General features: G+C 44.5%; 1 protein-coding gene across 3 annotated transcripts in view; it reads right to left on the bottom strand.

Moving 5' to 3' along the window:
• The window catches only part of SMYD2 (SET and MYND domain containing 2), a 52,164-nt gene extending 38,293 nt beyond the window's left edge, over positions 1-13,871 (bottom strand). For 2 of the 3 annotated variants that reach the window (XM_075925191.1, XM_075925192.1), the window contains exons 1-2: positions 13,581-13,871; positions 9,408-9,471 (exon numbers count right to left, since the gene is read on the bottom strand). In XM_075925191.1, the coding sequence (XP_075781306.1) occupies positions 9,408-9,471; positions 13,581-13,762 (246 nt within the window). In that variant the 5' untranslated portion in view covers positions 13,763-13,871. The remainder of the gene's footprint in view (positions 1-9,407; positions 9,472-13,580) is intronic. The other variant, XM_014580147.3, reaches the window with a different exon arrangement.
• Between the last annotated feature and the right edge of the window lie 942 nt (positions 13,872-14,813).

Genomic DNA, 14,813 nt, shown 5'->3' with positions numbered 1-14,813 from the left:
AATTCCTCATTTAATACTATAGATGTGTTTCTGAAAACATTCGTGCTAAGCGAAAACGTGCTATGCGGGGTCAATTTTCCCATTAAAAATAATGAAAAAGGTGGGTGTTGTGTTTCAGGTGGTGGTGGCAAAGTTAATTTTTTGTTGGTGCTGGGTCGTCAACAACAACATTAGATATCTAGCAACACAGGATACCTAGCAACACAAGTTGCCGCGGTTTGTTAAAACACAAAGATAAACACACGAGTGAGCGGAGGAGCGCTGTGACCATGTGTATTCATCCACTCATGCATATTACCACTGTTTTCACCAACTTATACCGCCATGTGAAGCAGTCCGCCACTTGATTATTTTTGTGTTATTTAAGGGACAGTTGTGTTGTTCGAAAAACATTCCTTAAAAAAAAATCATGCTATTGCAAAAACATGTTAAGTGGGCATGTGTTAAATGAGTAATTACTGTAAGTGGTTTATAGTTCAACTGTTCTGTATTTGTAATGACGTAAAACATTTCTCTTCAGAACAGCTAATTTCAGGGGGCAAGAGGAGGGATGATTAAAACAAGAATAAGTCTGATGCTGTTTGACTAAAACCATTATTTTAAAAGTCAAGACTTGAACTGCATGTGGTGCTTGAATTTCACTAGTGTAATAGCAGGTTGATGCCATGTGATGCTGGTAGTAAAAGCAGAGTGATATGTATCAGCTGATACTCACAAACCAGATAAGAAGTCACAGCAAGCAGGAGAACAAAGGGAATGTAGGACTGCAGTCAATAAACAGACAGCCCATCTTAAAAAGGACTAGGGCTGCAAAGTGGCATAAAGCTCACCTCTATCATCCCTATGTCCATAGCTGACACTGTACTTGTGTAATTGCCCAATTGGAGAGGGGCAGCCTGAGGCAACTCTAACTTATTCTGGCTGCCAACAGCTCAAAACAGTACATGGAGATCTACAAACATTAAGCTAGTCCTGGCCACATCTCTTTGCCAGCCCCAGAACTGAGTGGGAGGGAGCTGCTATGCCAGCTCTGTGCCACTGGAAGATCCCCTTTCCCAGCGGCTTAATCCTCCCTCCGTTAGTTATGCCAGCGTTAAAACTGCTCTATGCAGGGAATGACGTGCAAAAGGGGTCTTCACACTGAAGCACAGGCCCTTGTTTCAAAGATGATCCCCATTTCGATTGGGTATATGTCACCAAGGATGCAATGCAGGGATTAAGTATCTAGACACACTTCATGGCTGCTACTTGGAAAAGCTAGTCTGGAATTCCCAAGGGAAGAGGCATTTCATGCTTTAGTCCTAAATGGTACATAGGATCTAGTCTAAGAGGTGACTATAATTGAACCACTCAGTAACAGCAACCATAATGTTACATTTTATTACATTCTTGTAGGAGGGGAAACTACTACAAAAGCTAAGTAGCATTTAATTTAAAAAAGGGGAACTTCACAAAAATGAGGAAGCTAATTAAACATAATTTACAAGGAATAATCACAAACATTAAATGCCTGCAATAAGTTCTATAATAGAGGCTCTAACTAAAAATATACCTAAATTAAAACAAAACACACCAGCACAAGGACCAAAAAATTGCCACTATGGCTAAACAGAGTAAACGAAGCATTGAGAGGCAAAAAAGGCATCATTTAAAAAATGGAAGTGAAATTCTACTGAGGAAAATAGAGAAGAACCTAAACTCTGGCAAGTCAAGGTAAAAAGAACAACAACAAAAAAAGGCATATGAAAGCAACTACCAAACTACACAAAACCTTTAAGTACATCAAATCAGGAAGCCTCCCAAACAATCAGTGGTACCATCGGATAACGGTAGAGATAAAGGAGCAGCAATAAACAGTGAGGTGGCAAAATTTGCAGAGGATATAAAATTACTCAAGACAGTCAAGTCCAACGCTGACTGCAAAGTATTACAATGGAATCTCACAAAACTAGGTAACTGGGCAATAAAATGGCAGATGATACTGAATACAGTAAGTGCAGTGTAATGCCCATCAGAAAGCATAATCCCAACTCTATTTACAAAATTAGCTGTTATTACTCAAGAAAGATCTTGGAGTCATTTTCAGATAGATCTCTGAAAACGTCTGTTCAGCATCAGTCAAAAAGCTAACAAGATTAGGAACCATCAGAAAGAGGACGGATATTTACTGTGTTATTATCTAAATGACTATATATAAATCCATGGTAACTGCATGCAGTTATAGTGATCCTGTCTCAAAATATCTGTAAGAATTGAAAAAAGTCCAGAGAAGGACGACAAAAATTATTGGGATTACACAATCACTCCCACACAAAAAGATAAAAAAGACTGGAAGAGTGAAGATTGCTGGGGAAGGGAGGCATGACAGAGCTTTATAAAACCATAAATGAGAAAGTAAATAAGGAAATGTTATTTATCCCTTAACATAAAACAAGAAGCAGGAGACACCCAATAACATTAATCGGCAGTAAATTTAAATCAAACATAATCTTCAGATAACACAGTCAGTATGGTGAACTTGTCACCAGGGGATGTTGTGAGGGCCAAAATTATAACTGCATTCAGAAAAGAATTAGATAAATTCATGGAGGTTAGGAACATTAATGGTTATCAGACAAGTGAACTAGGATGTAACCCATGCTGTGGCCTCTGACTGTCAAATGCTGGGACTGAGCAAGAGGGGATGGATCACTCTGTAACTGCCCTATTGTGTACGAAGGCACCAAGATGTCCTTCTCAACTTTGACAAGGGAGTGTTGAAGGGCTTTTGAACAAGACAAGAGTGAAGATGGGATGTAGATTGTCTATGCAACACATATTGTCCATGGAGACTGGTTTCTAAAGAATATTGTGCTTGAAGATAACTTTGAATACTTCTGACCTTCTTTCAATCTCAGCAACATTCCTAAATTTCACCTGAGTGATTTGTAAGGATCCAAAACACTGAAGATAGGATTATGCCAACTAGGTAACTAGTAACCCTAAGTATTTCACATTCAATGATCAATAAAGTCATTTCTGAAACCCGTTCCACTACAGTCAAGACACTGAAACACTAATGAACAACTTCATATACAAAACATTGGGTTACACCCCAAGATGTGCAAGAAGGGTTTGACAGATCATTAGCATATGACTTAATCAGCTCTTCTGCTAAACATTGTCTCCTGAAGCTTTCAGGATGTTCCAGTTTCCTGAATGGAGTGTGAGAAGACTTTTCTTCTTGAAAAGATATTTCAGAGCAGGAAGGTGTCTTATGGCCCTTTAAAACCCATTAGAAATAGCAAAACACAAACACTACCTCACACTGCAAAATAATGAGTGATCTACATTAATACTCATCAGAGGTGGGGAGGGAAGACAGCGCAAGGGTGGAGAAAACTAGATCCTTTTGTATAAATATGCCTCCAAGTTTCAGAATAATAGGAGGCAGAGGATGTAATTGTGCCTAATACAAAGGATCCAATGTCAGGAGATCGAAGTCCTACTCCTTCTGATGTGTACTTGCTATTTGACCTGGGCTAACTACCTCTCTCTACCTCAATTAATCCATCTGTAAGATGGCAACAATAGCCATTACCTACTTCAAATGAGTATCGTGAGCTTATTTCCTTGTCTGTGAATAAACAGATTCTCAGATAGATGTTATAAAGCACAAAGCAATTATATTGCAAATACTATTGGAGTCTCTCACATGAATTGTACAGAACTGGTATGAAACAATGTCACTGGACATGCTCTTCTTACATACAAGTGCAAGTGTTCTCTCATGATGAGATTATGGCTAGTCAGAGGATTTAGCTAGGATTCCTGTGAATCTTTTGCAGGACTTTCCCTTGGGTACTTAAAGATGCTCAATTCACAAAGCTTTCCACTTTCTACTCTAGGCAACGACTGTCCTTACAATTCCCTCGAACCTTCAATGTAACCTAGTGTCAATATTTCCATTTTTAAGCTGCCTTTGCTAAAAGCTTTTCAAATCAGCTTGTGACTCCAAAATAGGAGGTCATTTGATGATCAGCAAATGCCCATACTAAAATATGGGAGCAAACCCCAGTATGAAGTGGGAGGCTAGTTCATTTACCTAAACTAAGAGGTTCTCTTCCCCCAGCTGTTATGAACAAGTTTGGCCATACTACTACTACCTTTTGGAGATGGTCCCATCATATATAAATAGAAATAAATAAAGTGAGGAAAAAATATACAAAGCTAATCATAGAATACTAGGCATGGAAGGAACCTCGAGAGATCATCAAGTCCAGTCCCCTGTCCTTATCGCAGGACCAAATACTGTCTAGACCATCCCTGATAGACATTTATCTAACCTACTCTTAAATATCTCCAGAGATGGAGATTCCACAACCTCCCTGGGCAATTTATTCCAGTGTTTCACTACCCTGACAGTTAGGAACTTTTTCCTAATGTCCAACCTAAACCTCCCTTGCTGCAGTTTAAGCCCATTGCTTCTTGTTCTATCCTCAGAGGCCAAGATTAACAAATTTTCTCCCTCCTCTTTATGACACCCTTTTAGATACCTGAAAACTGCTATCATGTCCCCACTCCATCTTCTCTTTTCTAAACTAAACAAACCCAGTTCTTTCAGCCTTCCTTCATAGGACATGTTCTCTAGACCTTTGATCATTCTTGTTGCTCTTCTCTGGACCCTCTCCAATTTCTCCACATCTTTCTTGAAACGCGGTGCCCAGAACTGGACACAATACTCCTACTGAGGCCTAACCAGTGCAGAGTAGAGAGGAAGAATGACTTCTCTTGTCTTGCTCACAACACAACTGTTAAAGCATCCCAGAATCATGTTTTCTTTTTTTGCAACAGCATCACACTGCTGACTCATATTCCACTATAACCCCTATAACCCTTTCTGCCGTACTCCTTCCTAGACAATCGCTTCCCATTCTGTATGTGTGAAACTGATTGTTCCTTCCTAAGTGGAGCACTTTACATATGTATTTATTAAATCTCATCCTGTTTACCTCAGACGATTTCTCCAATTTGTCCACATCATTTTGAATTATGACCCTATCCTCCAAAGCAGTTGCAGCCCCTCCCAGCTTTGTATCATCTACAAACGTAATCAGAGTACTTTCTATGCCAATATCTAAATCATTGATGAAGATGTTGAACAGAGCCGGTTCCAAAACAGACCCCTGCAGAACCCCGCTTGTTATACCTTTCTAGCAGGATTGTGAATCATTAATACCTACTGAGTACGGTTATCAAGCCAGTTATGCAACCACCTTATAGTAGCCCCGTATAGGTAGTATTTGCCTAGTTTATTGTTAAGAATATGATGCGAGACCATATCAAACGCCTTACTAAAGTCTAGGTATACCACATCCACCGCTTCTCCCTTATCCACAAGACTAGTTATCCTATTAAAGAAAGCTATCAGATTGGTTTGACATGATTTATTCTTTACAAATCTATGCTGGCTGTTCCCTATCACCTTATTACCTTTCAAGTGTTTGCAGATGATTTCCTTAATTATTTGCTCCATTATCTTCCCTGGCACAGAAGTTAAACTAACCGGTCTGTAGTTTTCTGGGTTGTTCTTGTTTCCCTTTTTATAGATGGGCACTATATTTGCCCTTTTCTAGTCTTCTGCAGTCTCTCCTGTCTCGCATGATTTTCGAAAGATGATAGCTAGAGGCTCAGATACCTCCTCTATCAGCTCCTTGAGTATTCTAGGATACATTTCATCAGGCCCTGGTGACTTGCAGGCATCTAACTTTTCTAGGTGATTTTTAACTTGTTCTTTTTTTAATTTATCTACCCCCTTTCCACTAGCATTCACTATGTTAGGCATTTCTTCAGACTTCTTGGTGAAGACCGAAACAAAGAAGTCATTAAGCCATTAAGTCTCTGCTATTTCCAAGTTTCCTGTTACTATTTCTCCCTCCTCACTGACCAGTAAGCCTACCCTGTCCTTGGTCTTCCTCTTACTTCTAATGTATTTATAAAAAGTCTTCTTGTTTCCCTTTATTCCCGTAGCTAGTTTGAGCTCATTTTGTGCCTTTGCCTTTCTAATCTTGCCCCTGCATTCCTGTGTTGTTTTCCTATATTCATCCTTTGTAATTTGTCCTACTTTCCATTTTTTATATGACTCCTTTTTTATTTTTAGATCATGCAAGATCTCGTGGTTAAGCCAAGGCGGTCTCTTGCCATATTTTCTATCTTTCCGACGCAGCGGATTAGCTTGCTTTTGGGACCTTAATAATGTCCCTTTGAAAAACTGCCAACTCTCCTCAGTTGTTTTTCCCCTCAGTCTTGATTCCCATGGGACCTTACCTATCAGCTCTCTGAGCTTACCAAAATCCGCCTTCCCAAAATCCATTGTCTCTATTTTGCTGTTCTCCTTTATACCATTCCTTAGAATTGTGAACTCTATGATTTCATGATCACTTTCACCCAAGCTGCCCATGATCACTTTCAAATTCTCAACCAGTTCCTCCCTATTTGTTAGGATCAAATATAGAACAGCCCCCCCTCCCCCGCCCCCGGTAGCTTTTTCAACCTTCTGAAATAAAAAGTTGTCTCCAATGCAGCCAACTTATTGAATAGTATGTGCCCCGCTGTGTTATTTTCCCAACATATATCTGGATAGTTGAAGTCCCCCATCACCATCAAATCTTGGGCCTTGGATGATATTGTTAGTTGTTTAAAAAAAGCCTCATCCACTTCTTCCGTCTGGGTAGGTGGCATGTAGTAGACTCCTAGCATGACATCACCCTAGCATGAAGCAATATACCCTCTTCAAGAGTGTCCCACTGTCCTTTACAGATGAAAGGGGGGGAAATCAACAGAGCCCAGATTCTGTTGCCCATTACTCAAATTGTTCAGTAACTAACTCTGGACCAGATTCTGATGTGCTAAATAATATGAGCCAGGGTTGGATATATAAAATCCCATTTAATCAGTTAACTGGTTAAACATTATGTTTAACCAGTTAACCACTTAAATGGGAGGGGGGACACTCCAGTCCAGCTTGGCTATAGCAGCCCCCCACCTACAGTGTGGCGTGGGGCCGACCAGACTGGAGTGCCCCCCCATCCACAGCAAGTTGCTTTGGCGTGTTGGGGGTCGGGGGTTGCTCCAGCAAAAGCTGGAGCAGCCCCCCCACCTGTGGTGCAGCAAGCTGCTCTGGCCAGGCTGAGGGCCCACCGTGGACAGAGGCTGTTCCCACTCCAGCCAGGCCACATCGGTTAACCACTGACATCCCTAGTTAGTTCCTCAAACAGTTCTACGGATGTGAGTAAAGTATCAGAATCCAACTTGAGGGTGGGAGGGGGAAGAGCTGTGGGAAGCTACTAAGGGTGGTAGAATCTGGCCCAATATTCTTCATGTTTTTACAGGAATGTCAGAATGACAGGCATAACCAGTATAAAAGCTAGAAGTTGGAGGTGGGAGAATAAATAAAAGATTTATCACAACTATGCAATATCATCCTTCAGAGGAATGAGACAGCTTGTTAAAATGAAAGCTCTTCCTGAAACTGCAGCAGCCATCCCAAATATTGTGCTTAGGAAAGCACAGTTACAATAGTTCATCCCAGTTAATGGGAATATACAATATTCTGCATACAAACAATAAGAGGACAATTAGTACATTATCATCTAAAATAAGGCTGTTGGTGGATGATTTACTAACTAAAAATCTGCTTTCATGTCAAAGACCTCAGCTCTTATCTAACCTCTCAAGTAAGTGAGTTTGGTCACCTTAGTCCTTCATGAACTACATTCCATACCACAACCCTTGCCCCACAGGATTCCATAAAGTTAAGATGTGTCTCAGTATTTACATTGTACTTAGAATGCGTATATTTTTCCTTGCACATAAGCAACAAAGTTACTGTAGGTCAGCAATGGGCAGCCTAGGCTAGTAAGTGGGCCGCATGAGTGGCCCTCCATTTCAGTGGGCTGCAAGACTGTTGTAACAAGATGCTCTCCCAGAATAGGGTATTTTCTAACTGCCTTTGCGCACCTAGAATTTGCAGGTTGTGCCAATTGAACGATAGCAGCAGGAGCACACGGCTCTTACAGTCAGTTTTCTGTGCAATCAGCACACATCTCACTTCACGTGCCCTTGCTTTACATGCATGTCACTTTACTAACACTATAAGGGAAAACAATGACATGGACAGAAACCAGTGGAAACTGGACATCATAGGTATGTCTCATAGGCCACAAAGAGAACCCCGATGGGTCACAGGTTGCCCACTACCGCTTTAGGTCAAGCAGACAGCATGCAAAGGCAGAAATTGGCTAGATTCAGTGAATTAGTTAAGAAAAAAATAGAATGGTAATGACACTGGCTTGTTTTTCAATGAACCAGTCCTTCATTCTATTTTACTTTAAAGCGTACTAAAAGCTACATGACATGAACATCAGAGAATGGCCACTCTCGTTAACTCTGAGCCATAATAGAGGTGTTAAGACTAAGGGTATGTCTACACTACAGAGAAAATCAAAGTTTCCGCTGTCAATCTTCCAGGGCTCAAATTAGTGGGTCTAGTTAAGACAGCTACAGGAGGCCCCTGCTTTACAACAGTCCAATTTACGACCCCTCGCACTTCAAACCTTTTCCATAAGTGCAGAAAGGGCCAAAATCCCCCAAATTACATCCTCAGCCCCGCCTTTACAATGGCATATGACACCGGTCCTAAATGCGGACCCGAGTTACAACACCCCCAACTTGCGATGCTATCCCCAGAGCCGATCACATCGCAACTTGGGGGCAGCCTGTAATTCGAACTGAGGGGGCACTCTGGTCGATGCTGGTAGTTCTACTTTCACGAGGAGTAAGGGAAGTCAAAGGGAGAGTGTTCTCCCTTCAACTTTCCACAGTGTGGACAGTGCCCAAAGTTGCATTAAGGAACTTCGACTTCAGCTACGTATTTAACATAGCTGAAATTGTGTATCGTAATTCAACTTTATCCCATAGTGTAGACATACCCTAAGAGAAGTACAGTAAGTTTCTAAACAAATATGCACTATTATTATCGACAGCAGCAACCACCAAACACTTGCAACAGATTCTGAAAAAAGCTCAGAGGTATTTATTTCTGATTTTTCAGCTAGATAGAAACTCCTTCACCTGCTTAGGGGACTTTAACATCAAATCTGTGCATACTTAAAGCAACATGAGCTTACTGAAGTAATCAGTAGGTCGTACTAATCAAATGTATCAGTAAAACCATGTCCCAGCATTGTTGATCTTGAATGAATTAACATGAACATGTCTAAATCCTGTATCCCTTGTGCAAGGCACAACCACTCTTTGCATCTGTGGGGCGGTGAAACTGTCCAGCTTGCTGTTCTTCACAGTAGATGTGATTACTGCCTGTCAGGAATGTACTACCCTAATGATAACGCAGTTGTTATAACACGTACCTGACATTCCACATTGCAGTAAAATGCCTGTTTACATCTTCCACACTTGGACAACCCTTCTTTCCTTAAAAAAAGGAAACAGAAGTTATTCTGGTTATAGCTTGAACTTAGTCTATTTATTTTTGTTTTGTTTAGAGTTTCAAAAGTTTTCCTAATAATGTTATTACCTAGAGGCAGCAGCATGGGGGGCAGGTCAGACAGCACCATGGAGCCAGTGCTGGGAGAAGCCGGCTTTTATATCAGCTCCTGCCTGTCCCCACCCAACTGCCTTTGTAGAAAACAGCAAGGAGGGGAGGGGCGGCAGCAGATGGGTCATAGAATCCTAGAGCTGGAAGAGCCTTCAGGAGGTCATTGTGTCCAGACCCCTGCCCAAAGCAGGACCAATCCCAACTAAATCATCTGAGCCAAGGCTTTGTCAAGCTGTGATTTAAAATCCTCTAGGAATGGAGATTCCACCCCCTCCCTAGGTAACCCATTCCAGTGCTTCACCACCCTACTAGGGAAATAGTTTTTCCTAATGTCCAACCGAGACCTCTCCCACTGTAACATGGCCACGGAGTTGGCATTCAGAAAGAGCCAGATTAAAAGTCAGCTCCACACGCATAGCAGCTCCCGCTTTCCCCCTCTCTCTGTGGTGGTGGTGGGCAGTGCTCCCTCTAATCAGCCCTGCCCAGTCACAGGTTCCGTGTACAGAGCTGACTGACTGGGAACGGCTGATGAATCCCCTGTGACTGTGCTGCCTCCCAGTTTAAAGGGAACACTGGTGGTGGATGCAATCGGATCCTGTGCTCGTGGGGAACAGGCTCAAAGCCGGCTCCCCATGGGCACAGGTTCCCGCCTCCCCCTGTGATACAGTGGCAGCAAGGAGCAGGGAGGATATGCGAGTAGTCAACAGGATTAACTGATAAACCCACACATATCAGTTAATTGTGGAGTCATCTACACATTGACATCCCTGATGTATTCCCCAAACACCCCTTCAAACGTTGTTGAGATTTAAAGATTACTACAATTGATTAAAAAAGAGTCCACCTGAAAACTTTATGCCTACTATTGAGAAACCCAACGATATCTAAAAGGAATTGGAATTTCCTTTCTATATTTCAGTTGATTAGCTTTGTGTATCAGCTAGCACTTGGCATATCAGTTTCACTGTTTTTCCCATGTATAAACAATTTCCACCTGTGTGAGTATTTGGCTTTTGGGGGGTAAGCCCTTCCCAGAGCAAGAGAGGAGAGAAACATTTAAAAATAACCAGGAACTCCTGACCATATTTGAAAAAAAATGTGCGAAGAGACTCAGGATTGTGTTAGTACACTTCCTATCTAATCATTATCCTATGATCCTTATTTGATTCCTGTAACTATCCAATCTTTAGGTACTTATAGGTACTTATAGTTCTGCCTACTTGTTTGACCACAGCTCAAGTCAGGCGAAACGAACATGATGCGTGCATCAGAAGAAAAGCGAGCCCGCAGGAAGTTACGCAACAACAACAGCCAGGGAACCACCTATAGCTGCGACTTCTGCGGCAAAGAATGCCTGTCCCGGATTGGCCTTTTCAGCCACCAACGACGCTGTCCCCGACGCTGTCCCAGACAATTCGACACTAACCAAGACGAGAACTAGGATACGTCATCCATGGTCAACTGACCGACGGAGGCCAACAACAACTTGTTTTTCCCTTTGATATTTTCATACCTTCTGTCCTTGTTTCCTACCCCCTTCCTTTTTTTTCCGTCCCTCCTCTCTCTTCTCCCCTATTTATTTTGGGTCTGCACATCCTAAACTCAAAACTCCGGACATCTGAAGAAGTGGGCTGTGCCCACAAAAGCTCATAATACCGCCTACATGTTTTGTTAGGCTATGAAGTGCTACCAGACCATTTGTTATTTTTTAAGTTTATCCTGTACAGACTAAGGGTACGTCTAAACTACATGGCTCTGTCGACGGAGCTATGTAGATTTGTTTTTTTGGCAAAGGGAAATGAAGCCGCGATTTAAATAATCGCGGCTTCATTTAAATTTACATGGCTGCCGCGCTGAGCCGACAAACAGCTGATCAGCTGTTTGTCGGCTCAGCGCACTAGTCTGGACGCTCCCCTGTCGAAATGAAAGCCTTTTATCGACATCCCCGGTAAACCTCATCCTACGAGGCATAACGGGAATGTCGATAAAGGGCTTTCAGGTTGGCACGGGAGCATCCAGACTAGTGCGCTGAGCCGACAAACAGCTGATTAAATTTACAAACATGTAAATTTAAATGAAGCCGCAATTATTTAAATCGCGGCTTCATTTCCCTTTGCCTACAACCCTCATCTACATGACTCCATCGATGGAGCCATATAGTCTAGACCAGTGGTCCCCAACCTTTTGAGGTTGTCTGGTGCCAGGGGGCGTGGCCGTTCGCCCGCCGGGCGCCAGGGGGCGGGGACACTTGCGCGCCCGGGGGCAGCCCCCCCCATAGCCGCTTGCCGGGGGCCGGGGCCCCCCCATAGCCACGCGCCCGGGGCCGGGCCCCCCCCCCGCAAGCGCCACGCGCTCAGGGCCGGCGCTTCCCCCTCCCCCTGCAAGCGCTGTGCGCTCGGGGCCGGGGCCGGTGCTTCCCCCTCCCCCCTGCAAGCGCCGTGCGCCCGGGGCCAACGCTCCCCGCAAGCGCCACGCCTTGTGCCCGGGGCCATGGCGCCCGCGGGCACCGTGTTGGGGACCACGGGTCTAGACACAGCCTAACTCCGCTACCCCCTGAAGCTTCCAAAAATATTTTAGTTTCTTTTTGCTGAACTGACCAATTTCTACATAGCAGTATGCTTTCATATGTAGTTTAGCAAGCATGGAGTCTGAAAGGCATCAGCCACAGAAAAGAAGAGTCCCATGAAAGAACGGTACAAGCGTAACTACTTCTAGCTGAACAAGTGAAGTTTGGTGAATATTTATTTGGGCAAAATTTGGTTGGATATACTCTATGGGCTCTGATCTGTAAGCACTTAGGTATGCATGTAACTTTAGTCACACTGAATGTGCAATGCAAATATTCACGAGTAAAGTTACTCCTCTGGCTAAGAGTATTTAGAATCACAGCCAGGAAACGGGACACTTTTCTGGAACAGCGAAAGCACAAATACAGGGCAAGTCATTTAGTTAATGCACTTCTGGAATCTGCTCATACTGTGGTGAGGAGCACATTATAACAACCTACATAAAACAGAATATGGAACTGAAAGAAAAACAGTTTCAAGGAAGAAGTTTAGTAACAGTGCTATACCCAAAGATTATACAGAGAAAGTAACAATTCTGTACAAATGAGAAATTTTTAAAGGGGGATTCTTGAGTCCACAGGAATTTGTAGCCCATATGTGGAATTCTTTTATGAATGTAATTATATTTCTGTGTTGCTCACATTCACTATTAATTAATAAAAAGGAACATCAAATTAAAGTGCAATAATGACAAAATGTGGATCTTCAGATAAGATCTTCAGACTTGAGGGAGTGAATATCTCAAAAAATTAAAAGATGGGGGAGGATAAGTCCCATGGTTGCACCCACGATGTATCTGTCTAAGATATATAGCCCCATTGCCCTGACACATGAGTGCTTCAGACTTTGAAGTATTCATCATAGGGCTGCCAACTCTGGCTGGATGCATTCCTGGAGGTTTCATCACATGGTCTTATCTTTAATTCCTGGAGACTCTGGGACAATCCTAGAAGGCTGGCAACCATAATTCATAAGAACATACTGGTCCAGACCAAAGGTCCATCCAGCCCAGAATCCTGTCTGCTGAAGAAGTGAACTGAACAGGGAATCCTCATGTGATCTCTCCCCAGTCACCCATTCCAACCTGTGACAGGCGAGGCTGGGGACGCTGTCCCTGCCCACCCTGGCCAATAGCTAGGGATGAACCCAGCCTCCCTGCTCTTCTCCCTTCCTTCTTTGAGCCCGTTCGAGGCTTCGCCTCCACATCACATCGCATCACTTGCCCTTCCCCAGCTCAGTCTGTTCAGAGGCTCCACCCTCCCGCCTCTAACCTCCTTCCCCACTTGCAGCGGGCAGCCCCGCGCCCCAGCGCACAAACCCGGGCACCCCCCACCGCTGGGGCCCACGTGTGCAGGGGCTGCCCGTGCCCCGTGCTGGCAGGGGCGGCGCTAGGACCCGCGGGAACCGCTGCGCGGTACCTGGCGAAGCAGCACTCGCAGTGGTGGCCCCGCTCGCTGGCGGCCAGCACGCAGGTGTAGGCCGGGCAGCTGAAGAGCAGCTCCCCCGGGGCGAAGCGCTGCCGGGCCCGCAGGCCCCGGCCCTTGCCCGGGCTGGCGAAGCGCTCCAGGCCCTCCTCGCGCGGGGCCCCCTCCGCCCGCATCCTGCGCTGGGCGCGGCGCCGCTGCTGCAGCCGGGGGCTCCCCGCCAGGCCGCCCTAATGGAGCCGAGTCACCCGCGCTGCACCACGTACGCGGGCTGCCGGCTCGGCTCCCGGGGACCCGCCGCAGGAGCCCGCCGGGTCCTAGAGTCCGCCCTGCTCAGCAGAGCCGCCCCACCCGCCTCAGAAGAGGCTACGTCTGGATTATGGAGCTTTATCAGGAAAAAGGACAGAACTTGCAGTCTGCAACTTGCATACCTCTTTCTGATAGTTTCTTCTGAAGAGGCTTTTCCGAAATTTGGCTTGTCTGCACTGGGCCAAATGCCAAAAAAAACCCTCCTCTTTCGAAGGAGCCCTTCTTCATGAAAGGAGGAATACAAGGCTTCCCCAAGAGCGTGCCTGCTCTTTTGCAGAAAATGTCGGAAGAGCAGACGCGTTCCCTCCGTAGTCTAGAGGTAGCCTGAGGTGCAACAAGGGACCAAGGGCACAACAGGCCCCCAGCACACCCGGACAGTGCCTCATCTTCACATCGGGCTTCTCCCGGGCTGTTGTGCAGCAAGTGTGAAAATCAGAACTGGCAGCAAGTGTGAAAATCAGAACTGGCAGCAAGTGTGAAAATCAGCACGCTTGCCCTTTGGGGAGGGAATTGCCTATATAAAGAAGTATCCCCTAATACTGGGAGGTCTGCTCATGGCAATTAGCATTAAAGGCCTCTCAGATTGCTGGTTCAATTTTAAGCACAGTAGAAATTCCTAGGGCTGGTCTGCCCTCCAGAAATTATAGCAACAATAACTATGTTGGTTGAGGGGGTGACTTTTTATAGTTAGAACATTATAGGTAAAATCCATCTAATGTAATAGAAGGAAGGGTCCTGAGACTAATGCAGTACAGTTATACCAGTACAAAGGTGTCTCATTCCTGTGCAGCTCACCCTTCCCAAACCACATCTACACCTGTGGTATAGCCAGTGGTTGACTTGAGTGGGCCAACTCAGCACTCCTGGCGAAACCCAGGGTCAGGCGCAGGGCTTGCCCTGCTCTGCCCATCCGGTGCT

This window comes from Pelodiscus sinensis, chromosome 3 (assembly GCF_049634645.1).
Source record: "Pelodiscus sinensis isolate JC-2024 chromosome 3, ASM4963464v1, whole genome shotgun sequence".
NCBI classification, from domain to species: domain Eukaryota; kingdom Metazoa; phylum Chordata; order Testudines; family Trionychidae; genus Pelodiscus; species Pelodiscus sinensis.
The sequence above is the reverse complement of the archived record's forward strand: the minus strand, read 5'-3'. Positions and strand labels throughout refer to the sequence as shown.